This window comes from Lepidothrix coronata, unplaced genomic scaffold, assembly GCF_001604755.1.
Source record: "Lepidothrix coronata isolate B3197 unplaced genomic scaffold, Lepidothrix_coronata-1.0 Scaffold10, whole genome shotgun sequence".
In the NCBI taxonomy this organism is placed as follows: domain Eukaryota; kingdom Metazoa; phylum Chordata; class Aves; order Passeriformes; family Pipridae; genus Lepidothrix; species Lepidothrix coronata.
Window position 1 is genome coordinate 3,191,887 of NW_016690190.1, and position 21,865 is coordinate 3,213,751.

Here is a 21,865-nt window from a genome sequence, read left to right on the forward strand (position 1 = left end):
GACCAATAGTAATTAGACCCTTTTCAAGATCATCGGAATGTTCAACTGATAGGACTTAAAGACATTCTTACTGTTCAGTGGTTTCTGGCCATCTGCATTCCCTTCTCCTTCAAATCCTGAGGGCTGGTCTTCTACCTTAACAGTCGACTTTTTCGACCTTGTCCTGTCATCTTCATCTTCACTGTCTGCTGTGTAAAGACTGCGATCTGTAAACGGACGTCTCTCATCTCTGTCTCAGTAGTAAAGAAAAATTCATATTAATCTTAGAGACTTGAAGCAATTGTTTTCCTTCCATTATTTACAACATGCTCTTGAGATACAACAGTAATATTCTCTTATGGTCATCTCTTCGTTCAAAATTGTATTTATTCCCATTTTACTTCATGTACAACTGTCATTTCCATAAACATATGAAGTTTAACACCAGAATATTTTTAAAGAGAAACACTCTAATAGATGGATATAAAAAACTGTTTCTACTTTGAAGCATTCCCTTCAGTACAGACCCAACTAAGCAACTGAATGAAATGCTGTAACAAAAGAACCTGCAAAGAATCCCCTCTTCACTCCTTAATCATGGCTCCACTAGGGGACAGCAGACACAGACATTCCTTCTATACTCCTAATATGAATCTTACTGGTAAAAAGAATTCAGAGCTCCACAAATAAAAATGTTACCAACAATTACCATACTCCAGACCATAATGACTACAAAAAAGTGATCCACAACCAATCCTTTATACCTAATTATTCTTCCATTTGACAGCAGGAGGCGAAGATCATTGTCTTTTGTTCGCCACTCAGGTACTGTAGAGGATGGCTGAAAGGGCTTGTTAAATCTCCCATTCAGTTTCGAGCCTGCGATATCCTAAAGAAGTAAAAGCAATGTTGCTTGTTATTTATTCTTATAAATTAAATTGTTTTTTTCTGCACTCCATAAAAGCTTAAACTCAGCACTAGGATTGTTACCACCTGAATAACCAACTGCAGAAAGCTCAGAAAAAACATGTTTGGATGTAAAAAACTTCAGAAGGTGACTGCACCTTCTCCTTCCTTGAATCACCTATACTCTCCTGGAGCATCTGAAACAACTACAACTTGCCTGTAATACTCCTTTTACGTTTCCTTTGGAGAAATACCAGTAGAGACGGCCAAGCCAGAAGCTGGGCTTGGAACTGATATGGCAGCTCCAGGATTGGGTATCTGGTCCCTGAAATTAGTATCTCAGAACTAATTTAGAGGACAGTAAAACATCAGTAATGGAAAGTAACCTGCCATAACCAGAACTTTCTTAGCTCAAAGCAACTTACATTCGACATATACTCTGAAGCAATCAGCAATGCAGTTATGCCCCAAACCAGGAACACGTAAAATAATTTTTTTTTAAATCTCTGTACTGATAGTGAGCATTATATTTCTGCATTGAATGACAAAAACTAATTCTCCTAAACATTTGTTTGCAGCAATGCACTGCATGAGTTAACTATTTGTGGCAAATTTTAAATTCAGCTTCCTGTCTTTGGGGGCTAAAATGAACGTCTCTTGTTCCATGCCTTATGAAGATCAATCTAAAGACCCAAATCAGTATTTCTCCACTATGAAAGTCCATCCTCTCCCAGCTAAATTTGTCAGCATTGCTTATACTTAAAAAGCTACTTATTTGCTTTCATAAAGCTACTTATTTCCCTTCTCTTAGTCCTTCTTCCACTTCTGCTGCTGTTCTTTGAAATAATGTCATCAAACCTGGAAAGAGGTATTTTTCAAGAGAGTACTTTTCACTCATTTGCTCTATGATATCTTTGTAATACAGTCACAGAGTCCACGGCCCCACTATAGAGACCAAAGGCATCCTGAAGCTTAATGGTAGGGAGGCACTGTCACATAGGAAATAGGAACATGACAAAAAGCAAGGCTAACCAAATTACAGTAACTATAAGAACTATACAGAACTACTAGAAACAGCTATGTAAAAACACAGAGAACAGGCTGGCTCAGAGCCTCACCAAATCAAGACTTTGCAAGCTCCCTTCTTCAGATAATTGATTCAAAGTAGCACTTAACAGCTACAGCAGACTACAGGAATTCAAAAACTATACTTGAAGTGGGTAGTGGAGTCAGGGCATCCTCTGAACCAATATTTTGCAGGAACCTCCACAAAAATTTATCACAGAAAAGAGATATTTCTCTCAGAAAAACTCAAAAGAAATCAAACACAAATCTATCCATGTTTCATATGACAAAGAGTCGTAGTCTGTATTCTTATGCATCTTTAAAGTGATTCCTTATCAACAGAGATTAGAAACCTACTCTAGTTTTGTTTTTCTTGCACATAGCTTAACACTTGCCTCCTCCCATGGTGACATCTCCAGCCTTTTCAGTACCTCCCTAGTGTGGAGTTCCAGGATGTCCAGATTAGAAGGAGTTTTGGTAGCATGGTCTCGCAGCTTCCTCACCCTTCGTCTGGAGTGGTGAGGGGAAGCTGTTTCATGTGAAGATCGTGAAGTTGGAGACACACCAAGAATTCCCTGAGTTTTAACTAGTTTGCTGTTTTCCTCCTGTAATTAAAAACACATTTTAGAATAGTCTCAGAGGAATAAATTCACATATTTAAGTGCTGCCTCTTGTTCGTCTAATAAATATAAATTATACAAATAATTGTTAGACCTTTTGGAGAAACAGTACATATTTCACTTGCATTTGATGAACAAAGCTTAGTTCTATTGCACCTCTTTCCCATTAGGGGCTTTTACGCTATTCCATAACAGTGGTGCTTGACACCAAAAGCTACCACCAAAACATACGCTTTTGTTCAGGCAGCATCGGGTAGACCTGTATTGTACACAACAGGTCACATCTCAGATCTGTTCTCTCCACATACAAATGTGAGAATTTTCCAAGAATCAATATTCATTAAGGAATAAAGGAGCAAAACACTGGTATGTACAAGCAATCAAAAACAAAAGGAAGGGAAAAGACATCCCCATTGACTATGTAACAAACAGCCACAAAACACATGAGGGAGCAAAAGAGATGACAACTGGACCAAAAACTAACAAACAAGTGGGTATGAGAAAGGAATATGCACAGAATTTCAAATTGAAGTCTTTTAAGAATTTATAAGTGAGAACATTTTAGAGACACTGACCTATAAATAATTTCACCATTAAAATTTAAAAATAATTTTAAAAAAAGCCATAAACACTCACTATACATTTTCTTTATCTGAAATACCCACAGCTTAGTATTCCCAAGAGTTTTCCTCTTGATCTTCTATTATTAAATGAATGTTTAATAAATTAAAAAGGGAATACAGTCAATCAGAAGCATAACTACTATGGAGTTCCCTTATTCAAAGATCTTTTTCTGCAGGTTTACATAGGTTGCCTCTGTTCTTACCTCTACAGAACGAATCACTTTAGAGAGCTCTTTGATGAGATGCCCAGGCCTAATGTTGTCTGGAATTTCAAAGGCATGTTCTGTTACAAGCTGCATGCAAAGGGGGAAGAAAAGATACTTAATTAATTTTTTTCAGATAAAATCAGAAATAATATGAAATAAACAAATCTACAGGGGAAAAAATAAAATTAAAAAATCCCAAATAGATTCATTTCTATAATCATGACTGCAGACTTCTAGGATGATACACAAACACACACACAGAATCTTCCAGTCCAAGTTTTAGTAGGCAACAGATATCCCTCAATGGCTCCAAGAATCCAAAGAAGAGGTAATACAAAGCCATACTGATAATCAACTTTTTTTTACCCTCAGTACAGTAATCAGCTTCTTTTTTTTCTTCAGCATGGTCAGCATAGAGCCATACTTCAGACATTCATTAGAGTTGTGACCTTTGAAACTAAAGACTTAAAGCTAAAGACTAAGGGAATTTCACCATGGCAAACTTTAATCTAAAGAGCAAATCAAGAAAAATCATCAGTAACCAAGACGCAGATTTTTAGACCTCTTCCTGACGTGTAATATTTAAAAATTACCTTCTTAGCTTATTTAGAATCTAATAGGTTGGAGAATGCAATTTAAAAAAAATAATCAGTCCCTATAACAAAATATAGAAAGCCATAAGAGTTTATGTTCCCTTTAATCCTCTGAAATCGTATCAGAGACAGATTTCATATGTACACACACAACCAATCTGAGTAATTCCAAATGCTCTACACTTAGATCTAGTAAAAAATACGTTTAATATTTTGTATGTAGTTTAAATGTTTAAATCTCAAAACACTTTTAGTTAGAATTAAACAGACAAAACAGCACTCACATAGACCAGAATGACTGACATGAATTCTGCTATCCCTTTAATCAACCATTTAAATGGTAAAACATCCCAAACACTTTCAGTTACCCACATTTCAAAAATGAGATTCAGCAGCAAAATGATTGCTAGAAGCAATTCGATACTGTATGTGCATTTCATTGAACCTGGTTTCCCCTCAGTCATTAAAACAAATGCTTTCTCCCCCTCCAAAAAAACCCCAACCTGAATGTATAATCATGGTATAATCATTCATTTCAGTGTCATTAATTCCACAGGAAAAATTAAATCAGCTGCTATTATCTACCATTCTTCATTCTTTGAATGCATCACCTCCACACATTCACACTTGAGAACACAGCATCTCTGTCACTAAACTGCATAATTTTCCCAGCAAGTTACTGGTCATTTTAGGATCATTCAATCTTTTCTGCTTAAGGACTTCACTGTCCCAAAGGTCTTCCTTTTCATGAAGACTTCAAGAGGAAGTGACTGATGGAATCCTCCCAAAAACTAGTTTAAAACCACTAAAAAGCCTTCCTAATGCAAATGTAGTTTATATCAGAAGCATGTTATTTTGCCGGTATGATTTATAGTAACTCCTTGAGCAAAGTGAGTTCCACAGGCAAGCTCACTTGTTTGTCACGATAAAAGCTATCTATTTACACCAAAGTTTTCTCAATTAAGCTGCAGCAGAGAGATATGAATACCTTCAGAAGCCACATCTGAAAAATTATCATTATTATTAAATAACTTGTTTTTAAGTTGTCTCTGCATCCTCGTTCTTGGAAAAGAAACATGCAGCCTTTGGGACTGAGGAATTCTCTTTTTCTAGGGAAACTAGTAGCAACAAAACAGCCTAAGTATGCCAGATGTCAACTGCAGGTAAAGAAAACAATGAAAGAAAGCTATGATTCATTCAAGAGCTTCAAGAAATGGTTTTGTGTCAGAAATACACAAAGGAAAAAGAAACTTGTCTTAAAACAAGAGGTATAGATAAAAAAAATCTTGGTAGGCTAATGCAGAGTAGCATGACAGTGAGGTATATCAACACTTAAATATGCACAAAAAATAAAAATTGAAATAATAAACCCCACATACCTTCCTCCTCACCAAAAAAAAAAAAAAACACACTGATTTTTTTTTTCCTTCACAACAGCTAGCAGTATCTGTTTTAAAAACACAGAACAGTTGCCCAAAATAATCTTACTGCTACATGAACCAAACGTCTTAAAAACTGACTCTGAGACCTGTTGCTTATGCAAGCTGGAAGGAAATCAGAGCTAAAATTCAAGAGCTCAGATGACTGGGCAGGTCATCATCATTTCTGTGTATCAGTTAGAATGCAGAATGATGGCCTGCACCAAAGCAATTGGAGGACATACACACTGATGAAAGCCTTGCACAAACTGAATTCAAATCAAGACATGAGAACTAAAATAATTTTAGTAGCACTCAACCTCTGTCCTCAGCATCTTTTAATTTTTGGCAGTTTTTAAACAATGCAGCAACGAAGATATCACCGCCCTGCTGAATATGAGTTTGAAATTCTCTAGTAAATGTTATATAATTCTCTAAGACAACTTCCATATGTCTTGAAAAGACATACTCCATGATACGAATGTGAAGCCTTCTGTAGGCTTGAGAAGTAGGCTTCTCAAGTGAGGAGCAGACATTTGTCATTTCTTTTTCAGAATCTGTCTGAAACCCCCAGTATGAGCAGATCATACAGCACTGTACAAAGCTCCTCCTGTCCTCACCTGCATACAACTACAATCCTATCACACACATGGCCTGCTGCAAAGAAAAGATTAGCTCACATATGAAGCAGTAGCTAGATGAACACAAGGTACAAAACATGATAGCTGGTGGACAGCAGACAGCATTGTGGCTACATCACTGATGCTCTGCAGTTTCCTCACAATTGATGAGTCTGTTCAGCCACTGGTTTGGGAATACTCACAGGTCTCATTAGTAATCATTCAGAATGCAGCAAGTGCAATTGATTTTTCTTCCACAGAAAAGTAGAAAACATCACATTCCACATGCAGTATTAATCAAACTACTTAATGAGCTACTAGACAGTACACAAATGCTACAATACTATACTACAGTGATCTAGAAAAAAAGAAAGTCCAATCCAATTTCAAATTAAAATAAGGATTTATATAGGCTATGTTTGATCTCAGTTATCAGCAGTCTTATTATCTGGCTTGCTTATTATCCATGCCCCAGATGCAGATATAGCTTGGATTCACACGTGGTTTAGAAGCTTAGGCACAACATCCTGCAAATACTGCTACACTGCTCACTATCTAGCTTTGATCCAGAACAGCGTAGACCAAGAGACACTGGAGAACCAACTCAGAGAGTCAGCAGAGCTTCATCTGGAATGAGTAATGCTACACAGGCTGGACCCCAGCAGATTCCACATCAAATAACCAGTTCTGCATTTGTACCTCATGTTTACTTCCAGAGAGCTCGTAATGTTTGATGCAGCATTATGCAATTATCATACATGTTGTATAGTAAGTTCTCTTAAAAGTAGGACTTGTTGGCAGAAAGACCAAAGAGATCTCAAAGAGCCAGTTCAAGTCATCAGGGCCAGCAACAAACTAGAATTAACAAACTCAGTCAGAACCCAACTGCCTGTCAGCACACAGCACTTCCCTGGAGTACCAGTTCCAAGAGGGTCTAATAGCACAGGCATATGAAAAAACACACGGGGTTAGGCCAGATCCAGTTCTGTGCCAAAACAGGAAAGCTTTCCTGGAGAGAACAGCACCAGCAAAGCCAGCATTGATGCCATACTAATGATTTTACAAGAGTCAGTCCATGTTCAGCAAGGACAGTATTCAACTGAAGTCAATATTCCTCAGTCTGAATCTAAATCGACTTATCAGCAGATGTAGCTGAAATGTGCTTTCCAAATTATTGACTAATATCACGGCATTCCACCCTCCACTGCATCAGACTAGGGTTAATTGACTACATAAACACATTTCTTAGAAAAAAGCCCCACCCTATCATCTTATCCTCTAGCATTCTTATCCCATCCTGAGGTGAACGAGATTCTACCTCTATCAGCTACAATACTTGAGATTATTAATTGGTCTAATAGACTTTATTAACATTATGAAATATAAAATTGTCATGATGATTCTTCCCCAGATCAGCAGTATATACTCTCCATAGACTTTTTCCGTATTCATTAACAGATAAAAATAATCTTGAACTTTAAAAGGGCACAGATCTTCACTTAGTTCTAAATCAAAACAGAGCTCAACAAAAAACCAAACATAATCACTTATACTTACTTCTTTTTTCATCCATAATTTTAAAGCAGTAAGTAAAGCCTTCACTCCTTGCACTAAATAGCTTGGAGGCTGGAAACCATCTTCCCTCAGTTCTAAAAAGGATACAGCAACCAATTTAGAAACAGTGAAAACAATAGAATGATACCTACCCTTCAGCCAATAAAGTTGCCATTGTGCAACAGCACATTAAAGGAAAAATTGTGCAAGCAAATGAAACATGACATCCTGTATTTATGTGCATACTGTAACAACAACAACAAAAGCCAAATCCAACACTAAAGTGATTCTACATAAAACCTTCTTGTGTGAATTAGGGTTAGTTTACATCATACTCAAGGTCAATTACAAGAAAACCCCAGATCTAAAATACAGAAAGAAATCACTTTTATTTCATTGGAAATATTTTAGTCAAAGGGGATCGGAAGAATGTGGGATGTATCTCTAAATTAGAATTTGTATTGCTTATTCCCATACGTACTCTGCAAATGGCTCACACTAGCATACTTCCATTCCCCAAACATTTTCTGTAACCCTTCCAATTATCACAGTTCTCCCTCACACAGTTTACTGCATTTTTCCTCCCAGAATCAAAGGGGACATGAGGTGGAAACCACTCTGCTACAGAAGCTTCTCTTCTTAAGGAAGCTGGTGCTCTCGAGTAATTTTTTCTTTTCCTTCACGGGGGTGAAAAAAGAAGGGAAAAGACAAATACTCCATAAACAGCCAAAAGTAGTTTACAATCTCTCCTCATGTTCCTGACAAATATTTCCACTTCTCAATAGCAAATGGATCAACACTAGAACTACTTGGCTCATTTTATTCCCTTAAAAGAATACACTAATAAAACACTGTTCTTATGGATAATGTATTAGTATGCTGGCAGAAAAAGGGAAGTTCTGTTACTAAACAGTTGTTCATGTCTCAAAGGCCTCCTACTTTTCAAAGGCTATGAGAAGGAGTGGCAGACTTTGAGCTGCAGCAGTAGTCTTCCTGCCCACTAGCTGACTCAGTTGGTATGTCTGGGACCCTGTTACCATTTTATAAAAAGAACCAGAAAGATAAGCTGTATTGATTTTGCTTACTGACCTGAATTTCTGATAAAGTACTGCCAACAATCATGCACTCAATAATTTAGAGGGTGGACATCACCATTACCTTACACAACCAAACCGGTGTCATCCCTTGTTTATAAAACAATGGATTCTGACTAGAAAACACCTAATTCATATAAGTCTTCATGCCAAAGCCCAACATAAACTTCACTCTAGCCATGGAAATCTCAATTTTCATTTTTTATAATGGGTTTATAGGTCATAGCATTGTTCAGCAACAAACATCTGCTGAGCCAAAGATTAAATGTAACATGAGAATAAGTTTCATACTCCTCCCCTAAGTCACAAGAGGCTCCTAGCCTATGAACTCAAGGAGTCGTGGGATAAAAACGGGAGGGGGAAGAGTGAGGCCAACAGACACAGCTTATAGTTAGCTAGGTGATATAGAAACATACATATTCCACTGCTTTTCCAGCAGGAATACAGTTCCTGTGTCTTCTGATGAGTTTGTAAGCATTAAATATGCAGGACTGAGGCCAATCAAAGCAAGCTTTCAAGACAAAAATACTTTCTTTTTGGAAGGAAAAATTTTCTGCAAGTTTGTTCTATTTGGTAAGATTTCTGAGTTGCTTTAGGTTCACCAGAAACTTTAAATGCTCATTTTGGAAACAAGGGTTGTTCAATGTCTTCATTTGCTGAAAGAAGAATAATTTTCAATAACTTGTAACTGTTAGAACATTAGAAAAAGGTTACGTTAGACTCTGATCTCTTTCAAAGCAGAAGCTGAATTCAGCAGCCTCCTCTGAAGGTTGATTTCTGTCCTTTGAAATACATCATATTATTAAAATTAAATAGAGCAGGCAGAGGGCAAGATATTTGAGGAAAAGAAGGTGAAGTCAGACAGACACTCTATCAAGCTCAATTATACATGGGTACAAATATAGCAATTAAAGAACAGATGAGGAAGTGTGGAAAAAAACAGCAAACTCCTAGGAACTGATGCATCTTTCCCACAAAAGCCCTCACAGATACCTTTCTCTTCACAACCAAGTGCAGAGGACAACAGGCAGTGACTGAAAAGGTCAAAGAAAATTGTACAAGTGCAAGAAAATTTCTCTGTTCAGCTGTGAAGCCACCAAGAAGAAATCCACAGATACAAGTTGGTGGGATCATTTCACAGAATCATTTGCTCAAAAGAAAAGGCTATCAAAGGGTACTCCAAGATCTTAAATGATATGAAGGAAGCCTGAGAGAAAAACTGGCGCCATGGAAATAAGTTTCCTATCTTCCTTTAAAAAGCCTTGTGAGATAATGGCACATTAATCCTATTTGGCTGGTAGTACAATTGCAATGTACAAGCATCTCAGATTCTCTGCCTTTATAATCTAGAATATTTTCATTGACTGGCTACAGCATAAGCATTAGATGAAAAACACTAATAAAATAGTTCAAAAGTTCCAGCAGCAGGCTATGAGGTGTGAGTTACATGCACCATCAAATGCACTAACATTTCTGTCCAGTGCAAGTTACCCATTATTACCTTTAATCACCTCTTGGTTATTACTAGCTTTAATCATCAAAGTAGTTTTTAGAAAGATCATTTATGAAAACCAAGAACTGCTGGATCTAGAACTGTCACACTGCAGCACTCACTAAAATCTCGTAAAAAAATGATGTGACTTTCCAAAAAAAGGCAAAAAAGAAGTAATTCAAGTCTAGTTTTGCAGCTTAAAAAGTCTCCTCTGTTCACAGAACAGCAGTGCAATTTTCTTCATTATCCATGGAAAGAAAAAGAATCATGAAAGTAGATACAAGTGCATCTCTTAAAACAAAACAAGAATTACCTTTCAATGTTTCCAGTAAGTTTTTGGCCACAAACCAACAGATGGCTTCAAAGAAAGGAAATTTGAAAAGATCCGGGGTTTTTAGCCTCTTCTCCATTTCATAACACCTGAATAAATGCAAATATTAGAAAACATGAATGTTTTAATTATCAAATTTGTTATTCAACTATGTAATCATTCAAATTGACACAATGTCCAAAATAAAATAAAATAAAATAACCATGGCCATGATAAATAAAAGAAGTCAAGTACCACATAGTTAAACCCCAACAAGACCACAGACAAGATTGAACTCTGGTCTCATTCAGGCTCTGACCTTATCAAGTTTGACTGCGGCACTTCTAAGAATAAAGTTGGACTTCAAAAAACTAGGATACAAACCCAATGTGTGATCTTTTAACAGATGGAATTTTATCAGGATTCCACTGTAATAAATAAAAACAATATGTTTAGAAGACAGCTCTACATCTTGGACAAAAACTAAATACAGCTGCCCTTAGAGCAATGCTGACTTGAGGACGCTCATTTCAACTCAGTGTCGCACACCTGGGCTTGCTTAGTTTTGTTTTACTCACTTATACTAATCTCCAAAGTAGAGTTTTTTTCTTCCTTTTTTTTTCTTTTATTCACTCAAATTCTTGCATAACCTTCATTTTGCTTTTGAAACTTTGCAGAAGTCACATAAGAGAATGTGCTTGATACATTCTAACTGAAAAAGCCACTATTGTCTGAGAGCCTGTACCAATTTGATCCTGGTTAAGCACATGAAGAAAAATCTCTATGAAAAGAATATCCTACTGACTGAGGAAAAAGTATAGGAAGAACTGAGACTAACCTGAGCTGCATGCCAATGTTGAGGTTGTGCAAAAAGTTTCCTCCAAAAGCCATACAATCCTGAGATGTGAGCACAGCGTGAATCCAGCCTGAAATGACAGATCGTGAAACTTAATACATACATATGAATTATTCTAAGACTGTTTTTAAATACATATATAAGTAAAAACACTGTTCCTGAAAGAAAAAAAGCAAACAAATTTGTATTCTGTGCTAGGAACAAGTAATCTAAATTTTAACAACATGTAAACTACAGTGTTTCAGAAATCTATTGAACTGTAGTTTTCTGAAGGAGTTAAGCTTAAGAAATTTATTACTGGGAGGGGAAAGTATGTAAAGCCAACTTTTCAAGTAAAAACGGCCTCCAAAATGCAAGTAAAAATTCAAGTAAAAGTTTTCATTCCAATCCACAAAGATAAGCAAGTCCGGAGAGAAAAAATATACTGAACAAAAGATAAAGTCATAAAAAATAAAACAGAAATTATATGTCTTTCAATATTTACATGTTGCTTACAGTAACCGGGTTGTTTGCACAACATAAAAAAGTCATTTAGCAATACTGAGGTTTCTCAAGTAGGAATTCAGAAGTGGTTCCATAAATTATTCTAAATACAGTCACTCTAAGTCAAGTGAAACTATGAACAGTTTAAAACCCAGTCTAGACACTCTATAAAAATTTGTCACATAATTGAAATACTGTCCTTGTGAACTGCACTATTCAACATGGTAAAGCATGGCCAATATGATGCTATCGATCTGGCTAATTACTACTGGATAATTTCAACTAAGTACACAGCAGAATGTATGACATGAGCTTCCTGATTAAAAATAGTTACCTTTCAAATTTACACTGTGCAGCTTTAATGTAAATAAACTACAAAGAGGCTTTCTTCTTTCAAGATTTTCTTTCTGATTTTGCACTCATACAGATGATCTTTGACAAAGGACGAGTTGGCCAGACATTTGCAGATTAACTCATGGTTTCACCAAGGGTAGGCAAGACATACAAACATAGGAAGTTTACCAACTTGAGGCAAGACTAGACCAAGTCATAAGCAACTACCCAGTACAAACTACCACTAAATCCATGCCCTAATTCAGTTAATAACAAACAGTTCTACTTGTTTTGGTACCACATATAAAAAGACCTGAAACTTAACAGTTACGCTGACTAAGCAACACACCTACCCTGTAGCCGGGAAGGAAGTTAAGTTACTGTTGCATTTAACCCCAGGCAGCAGCAACTTAAGTACATGGTTTCATTTTCACTCATCATCATCACAGCAGACAGACACCTCTGACTCTCCAAGGGATATGTGCGTTTCAGTCCTTTAAACACACATCTCCCCAGACATTGACAAAATTGACAACAAAGCCTCCTCACTGTTGCATCAACATCAAAGATTTTTATGGCATACCTGTATCAGCTAAAGGTTTTAATTTTTTTTTTTTTTTTTTACACTTCTACTTGCTATTTTTATGCTGCAATTTTGGTCAAGGTCTATGTAACAAGGAAAGAAAATTCAGTGTAGACCACACAGAATATCTTGAATAATATTTAAATAACTCTAAAGACCCTTCCAGTGCTATTCACCTACATGCAAGATTAATTTTAAATCAGAAGACTACTCTGAACACATTTCAGAGATTATAAAATAATTATGATATCCATTAGCATCAGGGCAAGCAGGAACAGCAAAAGTGGGTTTCAGTAGAGATCAGGGTGGGTTTTTTTCAAAGTCTTTACTCAGTCTTACAGAATTTCCCATTTTCTTAAACACCTGTCTTGAAAACTAGTTTCATTTATTGGTTCTTACACTATACTCCGAAGTATATGAACAAGGATGTGTGTATACACATACACACATATGTGTTTACACACATTTACATTTACAAGTACCATTTTATGTGTATACACATGCAGATACCTCTACACATTAGAAATTACCATGTGATATTTTTCTTTACGGCCACATTGCAGTGAGAGCTCAGATCCATTTGATTACTTTGGGAAGCAGTAACAAAGATCTGTGGGCCACAATAAAGTTCTTCATTTTGTAATTCTGCATTCTTTGTTCATAGATGTGAACTCACACTTAAACACAGAAAACTAATGCAATCTCTTGCCAAAAATATATGGTTTTAAAAGCTCTGGCTGTTCAGGAATGTTAAGCGCACAGAGAAGTCCTCACCACGAAGTATTTATTCTGCACAAGCTATGAACAAGAACAGTGAACATTGAACCTCACAGGCAGAGAACTTAGACATGGGAGAAATGCAGTAGTCTAGGAAATCCATGAAAGAATAAGGTACTGACTATATTCTTCAAGGTTTATTCCAGAAGTAGAATCATAAACCATTTTCCTGCTCTGTGTATTTAAAGCTTTCTTTCCCCCCAAAAAAGGAAGATAGCACCCAGTATAATTTTTAATAATTAAATAATAAAAAGTATTTATATGGATAGTTTGGATAAGTGAAAATACAAAAAACTGGCACTCCCTTTTATTGGCAAAATACAGTTTGATTTAGTAAAGACTTGCAAGTTTATGCTATTTGGAAGTTTGAATGGGATGGGGTATTTTCTTTGATGGATTTCTCCGTGTGGGGGTTTTGGTTTGTTTTGTTGGGTTTTTTTTAATAAAGAAGTTTAATTTGATTGGCATTTCTCATGACAAAAACCAAACCAAAAAGAACACCCAATTTATATTTTTAATCCTCTAGCCTACAGCATAAGAAGTTTATGTGATGTTTTTGTACTAATTATGCCTAGTAGGTCTTGCAGTATTCAAATCTGTAAAAATAAAATTGTATTATAAAATTAAGATAAGAATTCAGTCTGGATACCTACCAAATAGTGAAAAATCTGTGCTCTATTTCCCTGATAATCAAATTAAACTTTAATTTGTTGTCTTCTAATTGGGTAACACTCTTTCATTCCCTGGTAATTGTTATGACTGTCAGGCAAACTTAAAAGCTAATTACTTGTTTTGAAAATCTAAATCTCTAAATTTCTTTTATTATTCTTTCTTATCCAAAATTTTAGGGGATACCAAATGTTGATAACACATTTACTTTATTATATTCTTAATTCCTGTTGATTAAACATGCTAAGTAATAAGAGTAAATAATAAGAGTAATAATAAGAGTAAAATCTTACCTGTTGGAACAAATAAAGTGTGTCCTTGCTTCACAACACATTTGTAACACTTGTCAACTTTGTCCCCAAAATATACTTCACTCTGGGTAACAGATGAACTCCAAGACTCATAAAGAGCCAAATTTTCATCAGTGGGCTTGATCAAATAGAATATCTTCTCACCCTGTTAAGACAAAAATATCAAATAAATAAATTAATGTCCTCTTAGAGGTATACTACAACCTCCGAGTCACTCCTAATGAAGTAACAGATTGATCTAAATGGTAAGTATTCCATCTTCCCACTATGGCATGTTTGGGCTTCCCAGTGTCAGTGTTTCACAACTCTAATCCATCAAAAGTTTAGACATAGTACACTAACCAGTTAGCATCTTGTGATTTAAAGGAAGCAAACAAACCAACCAAAACTTTTCACTGGAGTGTAAAAAATTCCAGCTTTTATAAAGAATTTATGGATATGCACATATATACAAATGAAAAAACATGCCTCTTCTATGATATATACACAGCAAAGTTTGGAACAATAAAAAGTTGAGCATGTCAACAATTTTCATTCCACTGTTTATTCCTACTGAAACCTCACTACATCACCTACCAGTCTACTAAAGTGATCAGTCAACCAATTACAGTCTAGAATTCACCAGTGGCATGCTACAATAAAAACATAAAAATGCAACACCAAAGATCAGTAATTCACTTTCAAGCTCTTCCCACAGCTTTTCAAGTACAACATTTCACACAGGTGATAATGCCATAGCAGAAGGCTGCATGCTGAATAAATTTTGTTTTGCGTAGTCATAATCACCCAGAAGGTGGCTGGGCACTGGAACAGGCTCCCCAGGGCAGTGGTCACAGCCCCAAGCCTGACAGAGTTCAAGAAGCGTTTGGATGATACTCTCAGGCACATGGTGTGACTCCTGGGGATGGTCCTGTGCAGAGCTAAGGGCTGGACTCGATGATCATTATGGGTCCCTTCCAACTCAGCATATTCTGTGATTCTGTACACCAAGAAGCATTCATACCCAGAGAACATGGTACCAAACTGATGTTCCTCCGAAATCGATATGAAAATCAGTGTAGCTGTCCTGGACACCCATCAAGCAATATTTCTGAACAAAAGGCTTAGGGAAGACAGAATCATCCGGCCAATAATTTTCCACCCACGAAAGCTTTCTGGCAATATCTGGTACTTCCACTAATTCAGACATCCTTTTAAAAAACAAACAAACAAAAAAGAACTGTAAATATAAACAGGAGTAATCACATCTCTTTAAATGGTAGCTTCCTACAAAGATATTTATTAGTTCATAAGTAATATGTTTCATACCCACATTACATCACAGTAGCTGTCTACATAAAATACACATCCTCCTCTCTTTCCTACTACAGGCACTATATGCCTACACATATTGTTTAGCTTAGTGAAAACCACTTCCTATATTCAAGGAATTGAAGCCAATACTCACTTTGTGTCTGAGAATTCCAGGCTGATCACATTCAATACTTTGGGTCGGTCAGGATTTGTGAAGTATTTAATATAATTATGGAGCTTCATTTTGCTGTCTGCTTGTCTTGCTACATCTATGACATCTATCACTTTGTCACCACCTGTGAAAAACAGGATGACTCTCTTAAGGCTATGACAGATTAAAAAACTTCAGTTGTTTAAGACAAATTTAACTTTTTTCCAGCCTTTATAAAAATATTTCTGCACAAATACTCCACTACTATCAGTATTCTCTTGGATCAGAGACAGATCAGCATAAAACAACTTTTTATTAGTTTTTTTTAATTACTATAATCAGCTAAGGACAGAAGTGAAAACACTCTAAAAATAAATTCTCTTTCCTGTGGTTAACCAAAAAGAAAGAATAGTATGGAATGACCGCATCTCACTCTAAAAAAAAGGGGGGCGGGGGGTTATGGCTGCAATTGGAAACACTAGCATGGAAAAAGTCATCAAGGCAGATCTATTCCTCACTTTTCCTATAAATCATCAGCAACCCTCGACCTTCCTTATATATGTGCACAACTTGCAAACACAGCCATTTCATTTAATAATTATCACAAGCGTCCTTCATTTCTGATAACAAGGACTGGTTTACACACAGTGTATTTTGAAGTGATACATCTAGAGAACTAGACAAGCAAGAAGCAAACGTTAGCCAAGAGAAAGGACTAACAACAATATTATAATAGCAATTGTTTTATGTCCATTTAGTTACACAATGGTCAAATTTGACAATTGAATGCTGGAATGTGTCTAGATGTACATTATATATATAATTACTTTAAAACAGCAAGTTTATATCACCTTGATAAATTCCAGTTGGAATAGTACTTATTCAATTCTCTTATTTTTAATTTCAATAATAGAAAGCTAAACCTGTCACATTCCAACTTTTTCCCTAAACTGGACAACCGGGCAGGTCAAAATGTATGCATAAGGGTGAGATAATCAAGTTTCTATCTGAATAGACAGTAATTCAAAAGAAAAGATTCAGAAGTATCAGAATGATAATTAATCTTTAAAGCAGAATGCGCATTACTGTTTAACATTGTAACTGTAACAACATTCCATATTCTGATGCCTTTGTAAAATATTGATGGGCAAAAAACCTACTTTCAGCACAACTCGTTACATTAGGAGATCACAAGAACGCAGACAAGGCCATACACAGACTTCTCAACTGCACCACGAGTTACAGGAAATGCCCTGCTGCAATTGGCTCAGTCTCTGTTTCTCTGTACTACACACTTACATGAGGCTGAAACAATTACAGACTGTTAAGAGATCTGATAAGAAAGAAATGGTTCTAAGGAAGCTCCAGCTCTCCTGCTAAAGGAAGTCAAGGTAGGAAATTCTCCAGGAAGAAAGATTTAATTCAGACAGGCCAATTTACTAAGTCTAAAACATTAAGTTTAGACATAGTCTAACCAATGACTAAATTTATTAATCCTAAGAGTGATTAATTCAATTCCCATTATACTTTATTGGTTTACAACATGTAGCAGAAAAAGGTCCAGCATTCCACATGTAGCTTGCACTGAAATTAACATATTGGAAAGTTGAGAAAGCTATTGTCCTATCACATATCCAAACAGACACACACCAAAAAAAAAAAGAAAAAAGAGAGAAAGAAAAAAAACTCCAAACCACAGCTTTAATTGTATTCTCTGCTAGTCTTGAATTTACGATAAATATTTAGCACTCTGGAAGCTCTTATGAACATGCAAATATTTATTTTATTTACAGACAGGATCATTTTAATAAAGTTCTCCAGAGTGACTCTTACCTACATAGCGTTCCACATCTAAAACGGAGAAAGTTGGTGGAGGAAGTCTGAGTCCCAGACCATCTAACTTAGGAACCATAATGGGAACATCAAACCCATGTTTCTCCAGGTATCTTTGTGTCAACTGGCTTCCATGCATTTTCAAAATTACTTCATCAGCACTGGTGGAAAGAAATTACGGAGTATTATTAGAAAAGCATCCCACAAGCACTACTGAAAAAAGTCTCAGTTTGGGGGAGGATGGATGGGAATGGCTATATTTGAATCCAAGAGCATTGTACCATCCATGGTACATTTATATTAAGCATTTAGCTAAAAGACAAAGAAAACAAACTCAACAAGCAAAGAAACTTTTACTGCACACATAACCTGGGAACTCACAGTCATTCTATACATTGGAAAGGATGGGGAAAAGGAATTCTCAGAGAAAGCATTAAAGTACATGTTGCTAACAACAACCACCACCAGCAGCTCCTCTGAAGAACTATAAACCATCATGGTTCAGTGAGATATCCAATCAGGATCAGGATGAAAGTATAACCACATTTCTCTACTTTCCCTTAAAGCATGTGAGAACGGATAGACTACCAGCCCATATGAATGTTCTGTGTTATTTGGAATGAAACTGAGAACTATTCATGAACTACAGGAATAGACAGACAATATTCTGACAGTTGAAGCACAGTAAAGAAAACCAAAAACCAATCAGTCATGCTACTGCCCCCACTTCCCCACAAAAACAACCCCCCAAAACTCAAAACCTCTCACACCATCCTGCAGCAGTCCCAACAGACAACATAACCTAGTGCAAAACTGAACAGGGGAGGCTACTGCATGAAAAGGCAAATGTACTCATCTGAAACAGGGATGGGGTGTGGGGAATTGTAAAGGTGAAGGAAGTTATCATTGACCTTCATTTTCTGAAGCAGAGAAATGTTAGCTGCCTCCCCTAAGACACACTCTGCCGACAACGTTTCTTTGCTTTTTCCACCAAACCGTGTAAGAGTCCGTACCTTGGGAAAGAGCGAGCCCGCAGCTGTTTAACGAAGGTCCGTGTTCCAGCCTGCACCGGTCTGGAACCATCATCTGGCTCCGTGTAGTCATGTCTGTGCCAGTTTCTCCTCTTCTTCACTACAAGTTTCAGAAGGGTTAAACTTTGAATTAGTTAAATCAGATGGCTCAGATTAGCAGTCATCCCATCAGTGAGACAGACATGCCTCAATCACATTACTATGATTAACAAATCTTACTGTTTTTATCAGGTGACACTCTACCCATTTTCAACAAATGAAATCTGCAGGACACCCAACAGTAATTCTCCCCACTTCTATAGCTCCTTCTACATGAAAACCTCAGTGCACATTATACACAATTCAAGACTCCATATCCAGTGCAACACAAATAAACAGTTGCAGCCTGAAAGTTGTCCAAATCTAAAAAAAACAGCAACGAAACTAGAAATTGAACTTTAATTTCCTAAATTCCTTGGACTTTTTTTAATATATGGAAGAATCACACCTCTTGAATATCCACAGACTTCATTTTACATATTTACACAAAATTAACAAGACCTAATCCCACTATGCTATCTCACCCTACGAGCAAGCCCATATCCAGTCTGATAATACTACTGCTATTCACTACCATATGCTATTTCTTTTATCCACTGCTTATGTCTCCCTAACGGTTTTGGGTGCAAACTGTTTTGGGAAAGAATGACTTTTGCAATACATATAACACAATCATTGTGCCCCAAAACATACAACTTCAGAGTGATTTGAAGCTTTAATGCAATGTTACAGCATATTAATAAGAAACAAAAGATAAATTAAAGTTCAATTACAATTTTGGGAATCTGAAACTGAGAGTTCAATAGCAACAAAAATGCATTTTTAACAGTTCCTTATACTTAAGGGGCCAATGAAATTGAAAAACTAGACATTCTCATAAAAACTGTTGCAGTGATCTCCCCATGACAGATACCCAAATGAAAAAAAGAAAAATAATATTTTCATAGAATGGTTTTGGTTGGAAGGGACCTTAAAGATCATCTAGTTCCAACCCTGCTGCCATGGGCAGGGACACCTTCTACTACACCAGTTTGCTCAAAGCCCCATTCAGCCTGGCTTCAAACACTTCCAGGATATGGCATCTACACCATCTCTGGGCAACCTGTGCCACCACCCTCACACTAAAGAATTTCGTCTTTATAGCTAATCTAAATCTATCCTCTTTCAGTTTAAAGCCAGGAATGACAAGGGGTGACAACGGGTAACCTTGCTATTTCACTAAAGGCCTCTGTAAAAAGTTATCTTATTTCTTATAAGTCCCCTTTATACATTTAAAAATAATATAAATAATAATAATAATAACTATAAAACATTGTAAGCTGTATGCAGCGTCCTCATTTGAATTTTTCTACCTTGAGTGAAGCAGAGGACAAAGTGACCAATGATATCATAGTGAACTTAGTGCCTGTCTTCAAATTTTCATTATTTCACGACAAATCATTTCCTAATGGATATCTCATACATTCAACTTCACCAACCATTCATTTTGTATCTTCATTTATAAAGAACACAAGCTTACAGCTTTGAAAGGAAGTCCCTGGTTATATCACCCGTTTGTTAGCAAACTGCTCTCTGGAGCATTTCCTCTCTCTGCAAATAAACCTGCATCTGTCATCCTCAAGCTTTCAACAAGCTGAGAACAAATCACCAAAAGGGTGCCTCAGCAAAACGGATCACCATCTCAGTCTTGGAAAGAAACTCCAGGAGTGCTGAACTTCCTACCTTTCTATTTACTTGCCAGCCTATCACTTACAACACTAAGAAACATAGTAAGGGTACAGACATTTTAAGGTTGCATTTCAGTTTTTCCTAAAAAAGCCAAACTCTGCTCCACAGCTAGATAGCTGCTAGTGGAGGACTGCCCCAAGATGATTTACTAACACCAGATTTATAACTTAACCACTAATATTAAGCAGAAATTTAGGTACATATGCTGAGGAAACTCACAAGAGGGAAAAATTACTGTTATTTGTCAACACAGAACTGTGTTTTACAGGTGTCTACCAAACAGCTTGTAATGTAAACATGACACCCAGACAAAGAATTGCATTAATAGAAAATTTAACTTTATGGAACAGCTCATTCTTAAGTTTACGTAAGTCATGATGCTCCCAAAAATCTAAAGAAGTGCTAACAATACTGAAAACTGTAATAGGAAGCTACAGATGTAGGAGGGGAGAAAATAGTTTCTAAAAAGAAAAAAATTGGTGCTTCTCCAGAAAAAACAATTGGTTATATAGGAATAACAGGCATCATATCATCATTACACATAAGAGGTAATTATTCCTACTGATGATCTGTATCCTGCAGACATGACATGTACCCTTTAGAAGACATTTAAGAGAATAAACTGACATTTATAGCTCTTTGCTAAACTGAAAACCAGTGCTGCTTAATGAGCCAACTATCCAAACACTGTAAAACTTCATAAATAATGAAGCCAGGTTTATTAAGTTTTCAAAGCTATTTTCTCAGTCATAAATAATAATACAAGAAATTAGTAGCTAATACTAATTTGCAACAGAGTAGTTTCCCATAAATTCACTGCTGTTATAACAGGTCATTAAAATTGTAAGACAATACAGCTGCTTAAGAGATTTTATAGCACAGAAAGACTTCCTAAAATCTGTCTTTCCAACACTTAAAAATCAGGAACTAAGGTAATTCTTCTACTTGTACTTGGCAATATATATCATCCTTTCATAAGTAAGAGAACACTGAAGAATGGAAAACAATACTGAAAACTTTCTCTGCCTACGTATCTCTTAATTGCAGAGCTTTTCTAACCCCTTAAGACATTACAGTAACAGTTGTAAAAAAAAAAAATTAACCAAATGGATCCTAATGCTCAAATTAAAACAGACAAACCCTACATAAGTTGAAACGGACATATAACACCTCCCCTCCCAATCACTCCAAACTAGTGGAAGGAAGCAGTGTTCACCCTTGGTGTTCCTGAAAATCGAGGCAAAACTCGCTGTGACAACACTAAAAACACACGCACTAAAAGTACACTGGACAGTTGC

General features: G+C 36.3%; 1 protein-coding gene across 5 annotated transcripts in view; it reads right to left on the minus strand.

The window, feature by feature from the left end:
• KDM7A (lysine demethylase 7A) overlaps positions 1-21,865 on the minus strand; it is an 89,826-nt gene that overhangs the window by 38,364 nt on the left and 29,597 nt on the right. For all 5 annotated transcript variants that reach the window (XR_001873089.1, XR_001873088.1, XM_017804662.1 and 2 more), the window contains exons 3-14: positions 18,783-18,900; positions 17,770-17,930; positions 15,940-16,081; positions 15,496-15,682; positions 14,475-14,637; positions 11,319-11,406; positions 10,484-10,590; positions 7,588-7,679; positions 3,397-3,486; positions 2,346-2,555; positions 744-868; positions 72-229 (exon numbers count right to left, since the gene is read on the minus strand). Coding sequence is in view for 3 of the 5 variants with exons in the window: in XM_017804662.1 (XP_017660151.1) it covers positions 72-229; positions 744-868; positions 2,346-2,555; positions 3,397-3,486; positions 7,588-7,679; positions 10,484-10,590; positions 11,319-11,406; positions 14,475-14,637; positions 15,496-15,682; positions 15,940-16,081; positions 17,770-17,930; positions 18,783-18,900 (1,641 nt within the window). In the remaining 2 variants the exon portion in view is untranslated. The remainder of the gene's footprint in view (positions 1-71; positions 230-743; positions 869-2,345; positions 2,556-3,396; positions 3,487-7,587; positions 7,680-10,483; positions 10,591-11,318; positions 11,407-14,474; positions 14,638-15,495; positions 15,683-15,939; positions 16,082-17,769; positions 17,931-18,782; positions 18,901-21,865) is intronic.